Raw genomic sequence first — 20,383 nt, 5'->3', positions numbered from 1 at the left:
GTAGCTGAAATTATATGCCAACCACGGGATCAGTCACCTAAGGAGGCGTAAGGGGGCGCTAGCGAGTCCCTGGGCCATGCCCGGGGCCAAGCTTTTGTACCTAGCTGCTTTGTGTGACACCTGATGTGTGTGTAAAAATTCAAGACTTTTCGTTCATGTTAACCACCTCAAAATATATGCCAACCACGAGATCAGTCACCTAAGGGGGCGCTAGCGAGACCCTGGGCCACGCCCGGAGTCAAACTCTTGTACATAACTGCGATGCGTGACACTTGACGTGTGTGCCACATTTCAAGAATTTTTGGCAATGTTAACCACTTCAAAAACAGGAAAGCAAAAAAGTAGAATAATGAATAATAATAATAATAATAATAATCCTTACAAAAACAATAGGGCCTTGCGCCCTTCGGTGCTCGGGCCCTAATAATAAATATAGCCGCAAGCGGCAATGGCGGGCCCGAGCACCTGCGGGCCGCAACCCGTGACATGTCGGAATCCAACAAAGCACCGACGTAGTGCGTTTGTGAAATGTACATTTTTGATGCGTGGGCTATTTGCTTTTGTATTTTATTTTCTGCCACATTTACTCGCTTGGCCAGGTGGGGGCGTAATGCAAGGCAGGCCCATTGGGTGTCATCATAATCATAATATATATTAACCTGAGAAGTTTCAGACCATTCATTCAATGCACTGTGATTTATGACACATTTCCTGTTTATGTGGTGAGATATTAAAATCATATCAAATATATAAGTTATCAAAAATCCCTTCACAATTTAACATCAGCGACATCTTGGCATAATGTTTGCCAAATTTCAAATGAATCTGACAAACCGTCTAGGAGGAGTATGTTCAAATTGATCATGTGAAATCAGTATAATTGTCATTCTTTCTGTTGCCAGGTGGTGGCGCTATGCCAAACATGCATTATGGGCATGTGAATATTATCATTAACATGGTCTTTAATGACCTGTGAAATTTAAAACATTTCAAGCCATGCATGGTGAATTATGACACATTTATTGTTCATGTGGAAGGGTATTAAAATTAATAATTTCGCCATTTCGTCAAATTACAACATATCAAAAAAAGGCTTCACAATTTATAATCAGGAACATTTCGGCGTCATGTATACCAACTTTGACATGAATCGGATCAACCGTCTAGAAGGAGTATGTTAAAATTGATCATGTCCACAACGCACAAAATCTCAATTACCTCACTTCCTGTGGGCGTGGCTAATGACATGTTAATACAAAAGTTGTTTGGTTTTGGGAGTTACATACACCCACCAAATTTGGTGTGTGTATATAAAACTATATGCCAACCACAAGTCACAGTGACATAAGGGGGCGCTATGGAGTTCCTGGCCAACGCCCGGTGCCAAGCTTTTATCCCTGTCTATTCACTGTATCACTTGATGTGTGTGCCAAATTTCATGCGTTTTCACCCATGGGAAGCACCTCTTTTGGGATCACAATTCAGCACATATTTCATCACATTAGTCTGCACAAAATCCCAAATATCTCACTTCCTGTTGGGCGTGGCTAATGCATTGTACATAGGAAAGTTGTTCATCTTGGAGAGATACAGACACCTACCAAATTTGGTGTGTGTAGCTGAAATTATATGCCAACCACGGGATCAGTCACCTAAGGAGGCGTAAGGGGGCGCTAGCGAGTCCCTGGGCCATGCCCGGGGCCAAGCTTTTGTACCTAGCTGCTTTGTGTGACACCTGATGTGTGTGTCAAATTTCAAGACTTTTCGTTCATGTTAACCACCTCAAAATATATGCAAACCACGAGATCAGTCACCTAAGGGGGCGCTAGCGAGACCCTGGGCCACGCCCGGAGTCAAACTCTTGTACATAACTGCGATGCGTGACACTTGACGTGTGTGCCACATTTCAAGAATTTTTGGCAATGTTAACCACTTCAAAAACAGGAAAGCAAAAAAGTAGAATAATGAATAATAATAATAAATATAGCCGCAAGCGGCAATGGCGGGCCCGAGCACCTGCGGGCCGCAACCCGTGACATGTCAGAATCCAACAAAGCACCGACGTGGTGCATTTGTGAAATGTACATATTTGTACATATCATAATTATAATATCTATTAACATGAGAAGTTTCAGACCATTTATTCAAAGCATAGAGCATTTCTGGCACATTTCCTGCTTGGCCAAATGGTGGCGCTATGCCAGGCAGGCTCATTGGGTGTCTGGATATCATCATAATCATAATATCTATTAACCTGAGAAGTTCCAGACCATTCATTCAATGTACTGTGACTTTATGACACATTTCCTCTTTGTGTGGTGAGATATTAAAATCATATCAAATATATAACATGTCAAAAATCCCTTCACAATTTAACATCAGCCACATCTTGGCATAATGTTTGCCAAATTTTACATGAATCTGACAAACTATGTAGGAGCAGTATGTTCAAATTGATCATGTAACATCAGTGTAATTGTCATTCTTTCTGTTGCCAGTTGGTGGCGCTATGCCAAACATGCATTATGGGCATGTGAATATTATCATTAACATGGTCTTCAATGACCTGTGGAATTTAAAACATTTCAAGCCATGCATCGTGAATTATGACACATTTATTGTTTATGTGGAAGGGTATTAAAATGAATATTTTGCCATTTCGTCAAATTACAACATATTAAAAAAAAGCTTCACAATTTATAATCAGGAACATCTCGGCGTCATGTATACCAACTTTGACATGAATCGGATCAACCGTCTAGGAGGAGTACGTTAAAATTGATCATGTCCACAACGCACAAAATCTCAATGACCTCACTTCCTGTGGGTGTGGCTAATGGCATGTTAATACAAAAGTTGTTTGTTTTTGGGAGTTACATACACCCACCAAATTTGGTGTGTGTATCTAAAACTATATGCCAACCACAAGTCACTGTGACGTAAGGGGGCGCTATGGAGTCCCTGGGCAACACCCGGTGCCAAGCTTTTATCCCTGTCTATTCACTGTACCACTTGATGTGTGTGCCAAATTTCATGCGTTTTCACCCATGGGAAGCACCTCTTTTGGGATCACAATTCAGCACATATTTCATCACATTAGTCTGCACAAAATCCCAAATATCTCACTTCCTGTTGGGCGTGGCTAATGCATTGTACATAGGAAAGTTGTTCATCTTGGAGAGATACAGACACCTACCAAATTTGGTGTGTGTAGCTGAAATTATATGCCCACCACGGGATCAGTCACCTAAGGAGGCGTAAGGGGGCGCTAGCGAGTCCCTGGGCCATGCCAGGGGCCAAGCTTTTGTACCTAGCTGCTTTGTGTGACACCTGATGTGTGTGTGTCAAATTTCAAGACTTTTCGTTTATGTTAACCACCTCAAAATATATGCCAACCACGAGATCAGTCACCTAAGGGGGCGCTAGCGAGACCCTGGGCCACGCCCGGAGTCAAACTCTTCTACATAACTGCGATGCGTGACACTTGACGTGTGTGCCACATTTCAAGAGTTTTCGACCATGTTAACCACTTCAAAAACAGGAAAGCAAAAAAGTAGAATAATGAATAATAATAATAATAATAATAATAATCCTTACAAAAACAATAGGGCCTTGCGCCCTTCGGTGCTCGGGCCCTAATAATAATCCTTACAAAAACAATAGGGCCTTGCGCCCTTCGGTGCTCGGGCCCTAATAATAATAATCCTTACAAAAACAATAGGGCCTTGCGCCCTTCGGGTGCTCGGGCCCTAATAATAGTAATAATAATAATCCTTACAAAAACAATAGGGCCTTGCGCCCTTCGGTGCTCGGGCCCTAATAATCCTTACAAAAACAATAGGGCCTTGCGCCCTTCGGTGCTCGGGCCCTAACAAGCTGCAGTTAATTCAGAATGCAGCAGCACGTGTGCTGACCAAGACCAAAAAGAAAGCTCACATTACTCATATTTTAAAATCCTTTCACTAGCTCCCTGTCAGTTTTAGAATTTATTTTAAGGTTTTACTTTTGGTTTTTAAAGCCCTAAATGGACTTGCGCCTGACTATCTATCTGACTTGCTCTCACCGTACCTTCCGTCACGGCCACTCAGATCCTCAGACTCCGGCCTCCTAGTTATTCCCAGGGTGAGGACCAAGACACATGGGGAGGCAACCTTCGCTCACTATGGTCCCGCCCTGTGGAACAGCCTGCCACTTGCGCTAAGGATGGTCCAATCAGTTGAACTTTTTAAGACATACCTTTTTAGCCTTGCCTTCTCTTAAATCCCTGACCGTTCTGGAATTTTAGGTCTTGATGTGTTCTGTATGCATATGCATGTGTATATACATCTCTTCATATTTTATGACTTTTGCACCTTTTATTTTTACACTTATTTTATTGCTTTTATCTTTCTTTTTGTTTTATCTTATTTCTAAGTGCTGTTGCTAAGCACCTTGTATTGCTGTTTGCACGAAAGGCACTTTATAAAAATAAACTGAATTGAAACTGAATTGAATTGTGCGCTCTGATCGTTCACAGAGTGTGTGTTCCATTGTCCACCAGACTCACGTGTAAGTGTCCAGAGAGAGCAGCTGTGCTCCTGGGTCCTGCTTGGCTTTGTCTCTGAGGTGCAGCTCTGCAGCATCTGAGTGGGAGCTGCTAGCAGAGGCTGCTGCTGCTGCTGGACTCTCCTTTAGGAAGATATGACCATTCACTCTAGAGGACAAATTATTAGTAATGTGTTAACAACAGAAACATTACAACCCCAAATCAGAAACAGTTGGGACAATGTGTAAAAATTCACACTTGCGTAAAGTCATATTTAGTTGCCAAAAGGGCACAGACAACATAAGCTGAAAATTATAAATTTGACAATTTCATGGAAAATATATTTTCATTTTGAATTTGATACCAGCAACACGTTTCAAAAGTTGGGACGTGGGTAATAAAATGCTGGAAAAGTTGTGTAATGATAAAGAAAACAAAAGGAGGAATGTTTCACAACTAATTAGGGTAACTGGCAACACTGGATAAAGAACATCATAGAGAGGCAGAATCACTTAGTATTAAAGATGTAGGAGTATTCGTCACTCTGTGTAAACCTGTGTGGACAAATGATGAAACAATGTCATTTTAATGCTTCTTAACATGCAATTGTGAAGTATTTGGGGAGTTCATCATCTACAGTACATATCATTAAAAAAATTCAGAGAATCCAGAGAAATCTGCAAACTGATCCTTGCAAACTTTGCAAGCTGAAAAACAATATTAGATGACCGTGGTCTTTTGGAGCTCAGATGACACTGCATTAAAACCAGACCTGTTGCTGTAAAGACAATCATTGTATGGGCACAGGACAACCTCTGATAACCATTGTCTATGAGCACAGTTTGATACTCAATTCAGAAATGCTAGTATAAACGTTACCAAGCAACAGCCAAAATTGTATAGAGACATGATACAGAAAATATGACTGTCTTATCTGGGCCTGAGCTTGTTTAAAATGGACTGAGGTAACATGGAAAAAGGTCCTGTGGTTAGACCAATCAAAATTTGCCATTCTTTTTAGAAATCATAGACTGATCTGGGTTAAAGAGGAGAGGGCCTATCCAAGCATCCAATCTTTCCAACTTGTTTTGGTGCTCAGTTCGAAAACCAACATTTATGACAGTGTGGAGGTGCATTAGGGCACCTAGCACATCTGGCAGGACACAATCAATTCTACAGTAAATGATGGATACAGGAGAGCAACATATACTGCCATCCAGGCAATGTCTTTTTCAGGGAAGACCTTGAATATTTCAGGAAAAAAAAATAATTCTGCACATATGTAAACAGTATTTCTCCATAGAGGAAGAGTCCAGGTGCTAAAATGGCCAGTCTGCAGTCCAGACCTATCAAATTAGGTGCAGCATGGAATGACACACATTATTGAGACTTAGAATACCCCATACTGTTGAGCAACTGAAATCCTACAGTATATCAACATTAACAGAATTGTATTAGATGAAGATGTGAAGCAGCACAGTGGTAAACGTTCCCTGTCCCAACTTTTTTTTAAACATGTTGCTGGCATTAAATTCAAAATGATCATATATCATATTTCATATAGCCTATATAGTCAAAATTTTCATTTTCAACATTTGATTGAATTTTACATAATGTCCCAACTTTTTCTTATTTGGGGTTGTAGTTTCTACAGTTCACACGCTATAACACACACACACACACACACACACCAAGGCTTATGACACTCAAGCAAACTCACTCACTCACCACTGGGTTCCATCTTCCAAAACAGAGATCTGTAGTTGTGCAATCACACTCACAATAGTTTCTCTAGTATCAGGGCATCACAGTGCAAACCTCTAGCAATGTAATAGACCCCCACCCCCCATACACACACACACTGTACATCTAACTACACAACATACAGTATCCACACACACACACACACACACACACCAAGGCTTATGACACTCAAGCAAACTCACTCACTCACCACTGGGTTCCATCTTCCAAAACAGAGATCTGTAGTTGTGCAATCACACTCACAATAGTTTCTCTAGTATCAGGGCATCACAGTGCAAACCTCTAGCAATGTAATAGACCCCCACCCCCCATACACACACACACTGTACATCTAACTACACAACATACAGTATCCACACACACACACACACACAGGATTCCATTCTTTGTTCAATAAACACACACAATACTTTCATCACATTCATCTCAAACACAAACACTCACTCCACACACTCACTCATACACATACACACACACATATCAAGGGTTATGACACACACAAGGAAAAACACTCTACCCCAAAGAGGTTCTACACAGACACACACACACACACACACACACACACACACACACGGAAACACACACTCCCCCCCAAACAAGTTCTTCTCTCTCCACACACTCACTCACACACACACGCACACACATCAAGGGTTATGAAACACACAAGGAAACACACACTCTACTCAATCCACTCACTCATCACTGGGTTCTCCCCCCACATCACAGATCCACACACACACACACACTCTTATGAACTCCACTCACTCATCACTGGGTTCTCACCCCACACACAGATCTCCAGTATACTACACAACATCTATTACACTCACATACTGCACCTATAACTATACAACACACATATACACACAAGCAGATCCACACACACACACACACACACACACACAACCCCCCCCTCCCCCAAAAGAGGTTCTACACACATAACCCCTTACAGTGATCCAATAAGTGACTCAATTGAAGGAGAATTTTTGGATTATTAAAATTTTTTATATTCTGTATATGCTTTCTATACATTCAATACTGTGCATCAATTTTGTTTTGTCTGTCATTTGCTCTCTCCATGTCATGATTTTCTAATAAAGGTCATGCGACCCCCTTTGTCACGAGTTAAGGGTATTCTGCCTGAGGCAGTAATATTAGGAATATCCCGACATGGCAAGAGAATGCTGAAGGATGTATATGTATTGTATTGACCAATTATCTACTTACTTGGAGTAGCCACATGACTTGCGTATGGCGCATGGATCACATGCTATGTCCAAGAAGTGTATATGTATTGTTGTATTTCTGCATGTATGAGGATTTTTGCAAAAGACCATTGTACTCATGTGATTTGTATTACCAATGTAATTAACATGTATAAGATGGGGCTTCGCCCTAGAGAACTTTGAGTAGTGTTACTGGAACATGCTGTTGCTAGTGACCTGCTCCCGGTATCGTGAATAAACCTGCAGTGGTTCCTCACACCTGAGTGTTGCCTGGATATTTTTGACCACATTTTGGGTAAAAAAAATACCTAACTCCGAGACGTGGCGGTGAAACCTGGAAGGCGTAGGACCCGAAAAGGCCTTACGGGAGATCTATTTTTGATTTTTGGACAATACCGTGGAAAAAAGGCAACAACGCCCGCGGGACCCATCCTTGCCGAAAGGGAGTCATCCTGTGTCTCGGATACGGTATTACCATATTGTGGTCACAGGCACCTAGGTGGTGAGTGGGAAGCGATTTTTTTCTACCGCTTTGTAGTTAAGAATTGGCTTGTGTGCCAGGGTGCCACCGAAGCAATCTGCTCTACTTGTAGGAAGGTAGAAAGGTTGGCTTGTGAGCACAGCCGAAGAGCAATCGATAAAGGATCTGCTAAGAGAAGCAATCGGTAGGATTGGCTTCAAGCGCTTGATACGGGGATTGGATTGGTTGAGAACATTGCTATTGTACTCTGATAGTTTGCTCTGTTTTAGGCGTGAGGTAATTTGGCTAATAAAAATATATTAAAGGGACACTGCTATGGGGAATAGTTAAACTGTTAAATTGCCCAAATATACATAATTATGAATGTTTAAAAGATATGTATAAGAAATATGGACTTGAATGTGTAGATTAATGTTTATTGAATAAGTGGAGTAGATGGACTGAAGGAAAATTTCCTTTAGATGGTACGTTGAGTTTGGAAAGGTTAACTGAATGCAGGGCTAAGATGGAAAGGAAGACTAGGCCTTTTAAGTATGATGGGGGAAAAGAGAAGCGAGGGAAAGAGAGGAGAAGAGAAAAGTTATGGAACAGAAAGAGCAGGGCCAGAGAGAGAGAGAGAAGGTTTGTGCGGAGCTATGGACATTTCAACTGAAGTCTATGTGCAGACGAGTGAACCTGACAATCCAGCCCTTATAGTCCGTAAATCTCCACCACCATTCCCTTCAGCACCCCCTACACCACAGCTGGCTTTGGCTGTTCCTGCCCCTAAGCCCTTGCAAGTATTCACCTACTGAAGATTGGACTAAAATGGCTTTTTCTCAGCTTACAACAGACTGCTAGAGAATTCTTGGGAAGAGTGGCTTCAGCAGTTAACAAACTTTGTGGAGGAAGGAGAGCAGGATTTAGGTGGACTGAAAGAAACGGTTGCTGGAATTGTGGAGACGTAGAACACATAGCGAGATATTGTCCGAAGCAGGGTGATTGGAGACAAGACGGGGATAAATCATCACAACGACACCCTCAGGGTCCGGTCTGGACACAGAATGGAAATTCTGAATAGGACAGAGAAGACTCTGAACAGGGGACTCAGGAACCCCTCACCAACACTTCTGTATCACCCTATGATCTTTATCCCCAACTGACTTTGAATGCTGCCGCACAACCTAAGCTAACTCTTTCTCTGAATGGTAATGATGTATCTTTTTTAGTTGATACAGGAGCGGATGTTAGTACACTTGGAAGGAAAGATAGTTGTACGTTTTTAACATTAAAAAGCAATAGAGTTATATATGTAACAGGAGCTTCAGGTCAATCAGTGGCAGAACCAGTTTCTACCCCTTTAGTGGTTCAATATGAACATCAGACAGTAGAACATTCTTTTCTCCTGAGCAGTGTTTGCCCTGAAAATTTACTAGGCCGAGATCTAATGTGTAAATTAAATCTTACACTTTTTCTTTCTCCTGAAGGAGTAGGTCTAGAAGGGCCCATTTATCTGTATTGTCAGAGAGTTAACCCCACATGGATAGGATATGAGTGTAAAGACATTAGTTTAGCATTAAAATCTCCGATCTCGGTTCTAGAAAAGACAGAAACCCCCGAGCAATTTCAGTGTACAATCGCATGTTTTCAAGGCTCTCCAGATCAGCTGTATGTGAAAGAGTGGTACCAGATAGGAAATAGTATTGAGACTATTGATGTAGCCGGCGTATTGACTTCTAAAATCTACTCTGCAGTAGTAGTAGACCTGTCTCCAGGTCTGAAATATTTGTTTGCAAACCCAAATTCTTATCCACATGTTGCATTGGTGAAAGCCCAAGATAATTGGATTGATTTAGGGCCGTTTGTGAAAGCGTGTGTGAATGCTAAAGATTGGACAGTGATCCGAGATACCCCAAATTTGTTTTATTCGCCATCACAAGATGCATATTTTTTCCGACAGTGGTGTTTGAAAGTTACTCCTGTGCAGAAAGAGCTCTCTGCATGTTAAATACCCTCATTAACCCAACCCGATGAATGGAGGGTTATCTCTTTAAAAGATAAAGCAGATCTGTTAGCTGCTGTTCCAGATAATCTCTGGGCAGCTGATAGTTATGACTTTGGGACTCTATCTACTGCTCAACCATTAAAAATATGCGCAAAAACATTGCATTACCCGTCGAAAGCCCAATATCCGTTGTCGAAAGAGGCTGAGCAGGGGATAGAGCCCATATTCAAATCATTATTGGACAGGGGAGCTATTGTGCGTTGCAGTTCCTCCCCAGTTAACACACCTATTTTGCCCGTTAAGAAGTCTGATGGCACTTGGAGATTTGTGTAAGATTTAAGACTTGTTAACGACGCTATTCATCCGAGGCATCCTATTGTGCCAAATCCTTGCACAATTCTCTCTAGTCTGCCATCCACTGCGAAGTTTTATTCTGTAATTGATATTAAAAATGCGTTTTTTACGATAAGAGTACATCCTGCCTCTCAATTTTGGTTTGCCTTCACCTTTAAAGGTCAAAGGTATACTTGGAGTCGTTTGCCTATGGGATACACAGAATCACCTTCAGTGTTTAATGAGGCATTAGTGGCCTGTCTGACACAATTTACTCCACTGGCAGGAAGTACTGTTATTTCTTATGTTGATGATGTTTTATTAGAAAGTCCATCAAAAGAATCATGCCTGATTGACACAGTGGCATTGCTGAAATACCTGGCCAGGGAGGGACTTAAAGTCTCTAAAGAAAAGTTGCAACTCTGCCAAGAGCAAGTTAAGTACTTGGGTCATATACTTACTCCTGGCTGCAGGGCCCTGGATGCGTCACACATCACTGCAATTACTGGTTGTCCGAGACCCAGGACAAAGCAGCAATTGTTAAGCTTCTTAGGAATGATTGGTTATTGCCGTGCTTGGATTTTAGACTTCTCGGAGAAAGCACAACCTCTCCGAGCATGCGCAAATGCTTGTAAGAGTTTGACTGACATTGTAACTTGGACTGACGACTGTGAGACTGCTTTTGTGATTTTGAAACAAGCTTTAGCTTCAGCAACAGATTTGGGATTGCCTAATTATGATCTTGATTTTCATTTGTTTGTGTGTGAAAAAGGAGGTTACATGTCTGGGGTATTATGTCAGTTGCATGGTGGACAGTATAGACCAATAGCCTATTTGTCAAAGAGACTGGATCCGGTAGCAAGAGGCTGGGCGCCTTGTTTGAAGTCTGTTGCAGCTGCTTCAAATGCAGTAATGGCTTGTGCAGATCTAGTATTAATGCATCCTTTGACTGTTCATGTTCCACATGACGTGCATGCATTGCTTTTACAAGCAAAGACATCACATCTGACAACTGCCCGCCTCCTCTCGTATGTGTTATTGACTTTAGCACATGTCACACTTGTACGTTGTACCACCCTCAACCCATCGACATTATTACCTACCGCCGAAGATGGTGAAAGCCATGATTGCTGTGATGTCATGACAATTTGTATTAAACCTCGTCCTGATATATCTGAGGAACCCCTTACTAACCCTGACTTAATTTTTATGTTGATGGTTCCTCATTACACTTGGAATCTGGAGAGGTAGGGAGTGGCTACGCTGTGGTGAATCAATTTGAAGTGGTTGAATCTTACTCGCTCCCTCCAACTTTTTCTGCCCAATCTGCTGAGTTGATTGGACTTTTTTGAGCTTGTGTGTTGGCAGCTGGAAAATCTGTTTGCATATACACTGATAGTCGTTATTGCTGGGGAATTGTTCATGACCATGGAGCAATATGGAAAGAAAGAGGCTTTCTTACGGCTACTGGTAAACCTGTACAACATAAAGAGTTCATTGTATTGTTGCTGGAGGCAATTCAGCTTCCTTCTGCTTTAGCAGTGGTTAAGTGTGCAGTGCATATTAGAGGCGCTGATGAGGTCAGCCTTGGTAATGAGAGGGCTGACTCGGCTGCTAAAAGTGCCGCGAAGGGGGGAGTTGAGAGGAGGATACCACCAGAGTTTTTAAGACTTTCAAACAAAACACAATTGTTTTTGAATTTGAATTTGCATATACCAGATATAGTGACATCAGGTCAAGCTTTAAATGAAGCACAAAAATCGGCAGATACAAAAGAAAAAAGAAAATGGAAAAATTGTAAAAAGAATAATGATGATTTGTGGCTACATACTCCAACAGGCAAGCCTGTTTTACCAAAATCATGTTTTTATATAGTTGATAAAGTCACTCATGGTTTAGATCATGCGAGTGCAACAGCTATGGTAAAAACAATAGAACAACTTTATTTTGCACCAGGATTCACCACTACGGCAGCTGCTTACTGTGATAGGTGCATTACCTGTCTAAAACATAACACCGCACCCACAGTGAGAACCCAAGGAGGGCATCACCCACCACCATCAGACCCGTTTGAATATATTATAATGGATTTTATTCAATTGATCAATTAACAAAATGCAAAAGTTATGAATATTGCCTTGTAATTGTAGATATGTTTTCAAAATGGCCAGAATATTAATGGAATGTTGAAAGATAAATTGACTAAAATAATGGGATGGAATTGGTTGACTGCTCTACCTTTGGTTCTCCTCTACCTCAGAGGCCGTGCATCAAGATCAAAAGGGTTAAAAGCCCATTTGAGATTTTGACTGGCCGTCCCATACCAATTCCAGGTTTACCTAATCCTAACCTAATGTAGTTGGTACCTTGTCTGGTTACATGCGAGAACTGATTGCTGCTCTATCTTTTGTTTCTTAACAGGTGCAGTTGACTTTGCCTCAAAGTTTTCTGGATACATACCCAGTGCTTGTTAAGGACTTTCGAAGAAAACGCTGGAAATGAAGAACGGTGGCGCGGACCGTATCAAGTTCTGTTGTCTACACCAGTGAGAATTGCGGAAAGAGACTCTTGGATTCATCTGTCACACTGCAGAGTGGTGAAAGAACCGGAACATTATCTCAACGGATTGTGACTTTATGCTTGAGGTTGACCAGTGGAGGTTTTGGCAAACTTCGCCAGTAGGCCTTTGGATATATGTTCCATCGGGGATAAGGGAAGTGTTGCAAGATCCTGCTGTTTTAACCTGCATTACAACTAGAAAGTATTGGACTGCAAATGAAGGGAAGTATACTCTGATTGTTACACATTTTACTAAGTACACATGTGAAGTCATTCCTTTGAGGGTAGGGAAATCAATTAGTGTGGTACACCAGTGTCCATAAAAATTAGTGGATTCAACCATCCATCATCCAAATCAGTGGTAGATATTAAAAGTAGAAACAAGATATCAGTATACACTAAACTAGCACAGTTTTATTTCCAATTTAGCTAGACATTTCATTATCGCTGGACAGTGACCTGGGGAGGGCCTAAAAACCCAAGCCAGCTCTGCTGTTGAAGATAGAATAGAGTTTTTGTTGTTTTGGAACTGGGAGTAGAGTGGGGCTAGTGTTGCTATTCTGTGTGTTCTTACTGATTATGCCCACTTCTCCAGAGGAGGAAATCTGTGAAGTGGCTTTCCAAGCTAGAACAACTGTAGCAGGGACGAATGAGACCTGCTGGGTGTGCCAAGAAAAGTCTTTTCAAATGCGTGTTTTTCCCTACAGGACTTCTGATGATTCTGCATGCTCTGCATCTCGACTGTGTACTAGTAAAGATTGCCTTAACATAGTAGGTGTGACAGGGATAGAACAATTTTTAGGTGGTTCGTCCTTGAATATTATGTTAACATTAATGGATTCTGTTTGGAAAAATAAAACTGGACAAAAGATTTGATAGAATGATATTAAATTGTGAAATGAGTTTTACCCTGATATGATGATAGGGAAATGTTTTTGGACAGTGTTATTGGAAATTGGATTTTTATTTTTTATTTCTTTTTGATTACTAAAATTTCTTTGTGGCCTTAAGCCCCAAAGGGGGGAAATGAAGGAGAAATTTTGGATTATTAAATTTTTTTATATTCTGTATATGCTTTCTATACATTCAATACTGTGCATCAATTTTGTTTTGTCTGTCATTTGCTCTCTCCATGTCATGATTTTCTAATAAAGGTCATGCGACCCCCTTTGTCAAGAGTTAAGGGTATTCTGCCTGAGGCAGTAATATTAGGAATATCCCGACAGGAACTAGACTATGGCAAGAGAATGCTGAAGGATGTATATGTATTGTATTGACCAATTATCTACTTACTTGGAGTAGCCACATGACTTGCGTATGGCGCATGGATCACATGCTATGTCCAAGAAGTGTATATGTATTGTTGTATTTCTGCATGTATGAGGATTTTTGCAAAAGACCATTGTACTCATGTGATTTATATTACCAATGTAATTAACATGTATAAGATGGGGCTTCGCCCTAGAGAACTTTGAGTAGTGTTACTGGAACATGCTGTTGCTAGTGACCTGCTCCCGGTATCGTGAATAAACCTGCAGTGGTTCCTCACACCTGAGTGTTGCCTGGATATTTTTGACCACACAATCACTCACTCCGCCTAGAGAAACACATGATGCCTTTTCTGACTCATCGCTGGGTTCTCCCCCCACATCACAGATCCACACACAAACACGTACACACACACTCACACTAGTTTATCCAGTTTGCAGTGGGGGTTCTTGAGGAGCTCTGAGAGATGCTGAACTCCTGCATCATGAAGCTCATTGTGACTCAGGTCCAGCTCCTTCAAACTGCAGGAGTTTAATCTGGCAGCTGACGCTATCGCAACACAGCTCTTCCCTTTGAGGGAACATCTATTCAGCCTGGAGAAACATAACACATGATGACATATCTGATTATTACACTCATATACTGTAACTACACATACACACACATCAAGGGATATGACAGAGACAAGGAAACACACACTCCACTCACTTATCACTGGGTTCTCCCACAACATCACAGATCCACAGATCCACACACACACACACACACACACACACAGATCAAGGGTTATCACACACACAAGGAAACACACACTCCACTCACTAATCACTGGGCTCTCCCCACACATCACAGATCCACACTCACACAAACACACACACAAACACACACACTTTCTTATGTACTCCACTCATTCATCACTGGGTTCTCCCCCCACAGACAGATCTGTTGTTGTGTGTTCAGACTCACTCTAGTTTCTCCAGTTTGCAGTGGGGATTCTTGAGGAGCTTTGAGAGATGCTGAACTCCTGCATCATGAAGCTCATTGTCACTCAGGTTCAGCTCCTTCAAACTGCAGGAGTTTGATCTGGCAGCTGACGCTATCGCAGCACAGCTCTTCTCTGTGAGGGAACACTGCTCCAGCCTGGAGAAACATAACACATGATGACTCACATACTGTACCTCTAACTATTCAACACAAACACACACACACACACCCATCAAGGGTTATGACACACACAAGGAAACACACACTCCACTCACTAATCACTGGGTCATTCCGTGTGAAATCACCCAATTTCAGCAAAATGTGGCAGGTGACCATCTATGAAAAAATCTGAAAAAATTCACAGGTGTTTGTAGACCAAATCTATGCATAGATCTTAAATAGTATAACTACCGTATTTTCCGGACTTTCCGGATTATAACTTTTTTTCATAGTTTGGCAAGTCAGGTGCGACTTATATATGGAAAAATATATAATTGAACATGTTTTTAAATTTTAATTCATATTAACTGACATGAACCCTACATGAAACATTACCGTCTACAGCCGCTAGAGAGCGCTCTCAAATGCACAAGTTCTGTGCACTTTCAGTCAGAGATTAGTGTTTGCTATGCCTGAAACAGATTTGCATAAATTGTTTCAATTTAACTCATAAAAGAGTTCTTCTTAATATTTTATATTGTTGGTTGGTTTAATATTGTTGCCAATGAAAAGTCATTGTCCTACACCATGAGTCTCCAACACGTTGCTCTTAAAGGAACACGCCACCCAATGTCAGTAGTAATATATGTTCTTACCTTAACTTTCACGAGTTGAATCATACCTCTCCCGTGTCGGTACGTGCACTCAAACGCTCTGGTGCGCGGCTGGACTGTGTTAGCATGTTGCTATGCTAGCGGGCTTTGCCGTAACTAAGCGTAGAAGTAATAAAAAACATCCACGTTTTCCCGACTTAAATACAGTTGCACGAGTAGTTGATAGAAATGCTACGGCCACGCAACATGAAACGTGGCGATTTTCCAAGCGAATAAACAGGAGAACTACAATGTGTGGCGCAATAGCACTTGGGAGTACTTCAACCTAGCGTAGTAGTATTGTTAACACCTAATTGTAGATCCTATCCACCACAGAGTTTAGAATCCATGCTGGATCGACCCTCAGCCTCTCCCTCCACTCTGAGCGAGAGAGAGGCACACACACTAGAGATGCGCTGATGGGCTATTATTTCAACCATAACTGCATAGCGAAACTTATCATCCATCAGCACCAAAGTTTTTTGACCAATTTTCGAAACGGCACCCGCCCACCATCCGCTGGTTGTTTTAAGGTAGGCTATATGGGTGATGCAGCGCTGCTGACGTGAGCTATGCCCTTGCCTGTTCTAGAAAGACTGATCCAATGCAGCAAATATATTAAAAGGCTAAAGTCGTACATTGGCTATGTTGTAGCCTATCCCCAGAATATCAGCAGCAAACTCAGTCTCTGTCTCGCAAAACAGTCTCCAAATAAAACGCACATCGGCCTGTTGCCTATTCTGCCAGCTTGTGACAATATATCGTCCAAAATGCTTGATTGCATTGCATTCTCCACATTTTTAGCTAAATTTTCAAATGCGGTAAGGAACACCCCAAACAAATGCAATGTGTAGCCAGGAATGCTCAGTGCAGTAATTGCCAGAAAATCGGACATTTCGCTGTAGATCAGCAAAAGTAAATGAGTTAGTGAACGTCAGGTCAGAGCACGAGGCAAGTCAGAGTAGTGGACAGTTTCTAGGAGAGATTGAATCAGCACGCACGATTGCAGATTCTACCACACCATGGACTGTGAAATTATACATTAGCAACACGCCAGTCATCTTCAAGATTGACACCCGCGCCGACACCAGCGTGATATCAGAGGATACTTACCATAAGCTCAAAAATCAGCCTGCATTAGCCAGAGACAAAACCTCCCTCGACAGCCCTGGAGGTAAACTTAATTGCCTTGGACTCTTTAACACTACGGTGAAATATGCAGGCCAGTACTATAAATTCCCCATCCACGTAATCAGAACAGCTAACGGCAGTGACCTGTTAGGACATAATGTGGCCGTAGCCATGGGCCTGGTCAAAAGACTGAACGAAATCCAGAGCACCTTTGATGCTGAGCTGGGCCTATTGAAGGTAAAACCAGTAAAAATTTGTCTCAGAGAGGATGCTGTCCCGTACAGTGTGAGCACTGCCCCTTTGTTTCCAAGGTCAGAGCTGAACTGGAGAGGATGGTGAAATGCGGCGTCATTGAGGAGGTCAAGGAGCCAAAGGAGTGGTGCGCTCCAATGGTTCCAGTCCCGAAAAAGTCTGGCGAGGTGAGGATCTGCATCGATCTGAAGAGGCTCATCACAGCCGTAAAAAGAGACCAACCATAGATGACATACTGCCAAGGCTAGCAGACTCACGTGTGTTTTCCCTGCTGAATGCAGCCAGTGGGTTTTGGCAAATCCCACTGGACAGAGAGACTGCCAAGCTCACAACATTCATAACACCAATGGGGAGGTACTTTTTCAAACGGCTTCCTTTCGGAATCGCCAGTGCCTCCAACATTTTTCAGAGGGAGATGTCGGTGCTGTTCCGCGACCAGGAGGGAGTCGAGGTGTTTATGGACAACATCCACGGTAAGGACAAGAACCAACACGAGGAGAGATTCCAGACAGCCCTGCGGATCCTGAGGGAGGCGGCTTGAAGCTGAACGAGCGACATGCCAGGCCTGCGGAGGTTTCTAGGCATGGTGCACTACCTGGGGAGATACCTGCCCAGCCTATAAGACACAGTAAAGCCCCTCAACGACCTGCTGAAGAGTAATGTGGCATGGACCTGGGACACGCCCCAGGCTGAGGCCTTCAGCCAGGTAAAACACAGCATATGCACAGCACCCACACTTACATTTTATGACATCAGCAAGCCTACAGTAGTCGGCGCTGACACCAGCAGCTACGGGCTGGGAAGCGTACTGCTACAGCGGCACACTGACGGACTTAAACCGGTAGCATGCTGTTCAAGAACACTGACAGACTCTGAGACTATATCAATGGAAATAGCTACACCAGACGTGACCATAATCATAGACTGTATGGATATAATACCAAATAGTTTCTTTCTGCAAGCTAGTGTGAGCACTGATGTGTTATGATTCTTCAGCCGAGTTTTTTTGTAGTATCCATGGCAACATGGGTTTACTTTGGCCTACACGAGTGAACTTAGCTTTCAGGAAACAACTATTTCAAAGCCTATTATAGCACAAATAAGTTTGCTTATTGTACCCTTTACTGTCTATGGTTGTACCAGTTAAAGGAAAATACCGGTATTTAGCACTTTGAGTCCATTTTCTGGTTTGTTTTGGATGAACTAAAGTGGTGGACACCGAAATTTTGACGATTGGTCCTGTATCGACTTTTCTGACTCGTTTTGAATCGCCTTTACTGCTTCAGAGTGGCTGCCGATCCGCTCCAAACGAAAAGTAGGCCTCTGTCTCACAATTAAACGCACCACATAAGAAATAAAGGCCTATTAGCTGCCTCGAATACAGGCGCTGTGCTTTGCGAAGCCTAAATAAAAGACCCCAGCCATAATTTGAGGATTTATGATAGTCTGTCTCCTAAACATTCTTCACCCGTTACAGACATGCATGAAAACATTTGAAAACAAAACTCAATGCCATATAATATTTGATTGCTGTTTTGCTAGCCTACTAATTATCTTTCACGTAATGAATATGCACGCTAGAAAGTGAAAGTAGGCCTACTATGCGCTCCGTGTCTGTAGCTGTCTGTTCACGTCCGCAATTGATTACAATGTTCATCAAATGGGGAACACATCCATGTTCTCTCGCGTAGGCTGTAATACTTGAAAATGTCTAATGTTTGAAAAATTCCTGATGGTTCCTGATCGCTAAACGTTTGTTTTTCTTTCCTGTCGATAGCGGTTGATGTAGAAGCACCTAGGCTATAATTTGACTTCAGTGGTGACAAATCCTGCCGAGAGAGGGAGGCACCCACAAAGTGGTCCTGCCCGCGTGTGTGTGTGTGTCTGCATGGGGTTAATTGAAGTCAGAGTTGGTCCGTCCAGTCTATAGTCCCGCATTCAGGCTGCTCCATTATTAGATTAACGTTATCAGACAGCACTGTAAAATGTGTGGGAATTTCTCGTATTATGATGGCTAGAGTTGCAGGATTTTTATTATTATGCTCACATATGCTAATATTAAACTAATGATAATATAAAACTGAGTGTTTAAATTGGATATGTGCAGTAAATAAGTGACTCTCACTCTTACATTGACTTCCACTGTATTAAAAGAGCACCACATGTGGTGCAAAGTGGTACTGCAGATCCAGTACAAATTCAGTGGATTTATACAGTAGACAATATTTTTCAAAAATCTTCTCAATAAATAAACTCAGCAACAAGCCCACATTTTGGGCAGATGATCCTCACATACAGAATGATATATGGTCATTTTTAAAAAAAAATCCTGTTAACGGTCCACGTGGTGAAATGAGAAGATGAAAACAGGCATTTTGAAAATCAAGCCCAATTAAAAAAAAAATACTCTGACAATTATGATAACGATAACAACCAAAGTTAATGCATGGACATGACCTTATAATCCATATATGAGTGGAAAGAAAATGAATTTGTGTCACATACTTTTTTAATGAGAAGCCCTCAAAGGTGATGATGTCTATTCACATAATGAATTTATAGCCATTTTCAGAACTTTTGCAGAGGGGAAATGACACAAGATACGTCTGATCTGATTGGATTGTTTAATTCAACAGGAAAATGTACTTCTATTCACATAGTTTCACTAATGTGTGTGAAATACCAAAAGAGCCAATCATTTTGGAAGTTGAACTAAAAGGATTGATCACCACGATGCTTAAAATGACTTGAAACTTCAAAGGGCTGTAGTTTTGGAACCATTAGTGATACAGATATACTATTTAAGATTTATGCATAGGTTTGGTTCTCCCCACACACACAGATCTGTTGCTGTGTGTTCAGACTCACCATAGTGTCTCCAGTTTGCAGTGGGGATTCTTGAGGAGTTCTGAGAGATGCTGAACTCCTGCATCATGAAGATCATTGTCACTCAGGTTCAGCTCCTTCAAACTGCAGGAAATTGATCTGGCAGCTGACGCTATCGCAGCACAGCTCTTCTCTGTGAGGGAACAACCAATCAGCCTGGAGAAACATAACACATGA

General features: G+C 41.9%; 1 protein-coding gene across 1 annotated transcript in view; it reads right to left on the bottom strand.

The window, feature by feature from the left end:
• Positions 1 to 4,438: 4,438 nt before the first annotated feature.
• Positions 4,439 to 20,383, bottom strand: part of LOC143109047 (uncharacterized) — a 207,673-nt gene continuing 191,728 nt past the window's right edge. The window contains exons 16-19 of the mRNA XM_076271622.1: positions 20,189 to 20,362; positions 15,108 to 15,281; positions 14,561 to 14,734; positions 4,439 to 4,693 (exon numbers count right to left, since the gene is read on the bottom strand). Coding sequence (XP_076127737.1) covers positions 4,543 to 4,693; positions 14,561 to 14,734; positions 15,108 to 15,281; positions 20,189 to 20,362 — 673 coding nt within the window. The 3' untranslated portion in view covers positions 4,439 to 4,542. The remainder of the gene's footprint in view (positions 4,694 to 14,560; positions 14,735 to 15,107; positions 15,282 to 20,188; positions 20,363 to 20,383) is intronic.

Source organism: Alosa pseudoharengus, unplaced genomic scaffold (assembly GCF_046254945.1).
Source record: "Alosa pseudoharengus isolate Yale_2024_CS ecotype anadromous, Long Island Sound unplaced genomic scaffold, YU_APseudo_1.1 YU_APseudo_1.1_scf_69, whole genome shotgun sequence".
Taxonomy (NCBI): domain Eukaryota; kingdom Metazoa; phylum Chordata; class Actinopteri; order Clupeiformes; family Clupeidae; genus Alosa; species Alosa pseudoharengus.
This window is presented reverse-complemented; position numbering and strand designations above follow the sequence as displayed.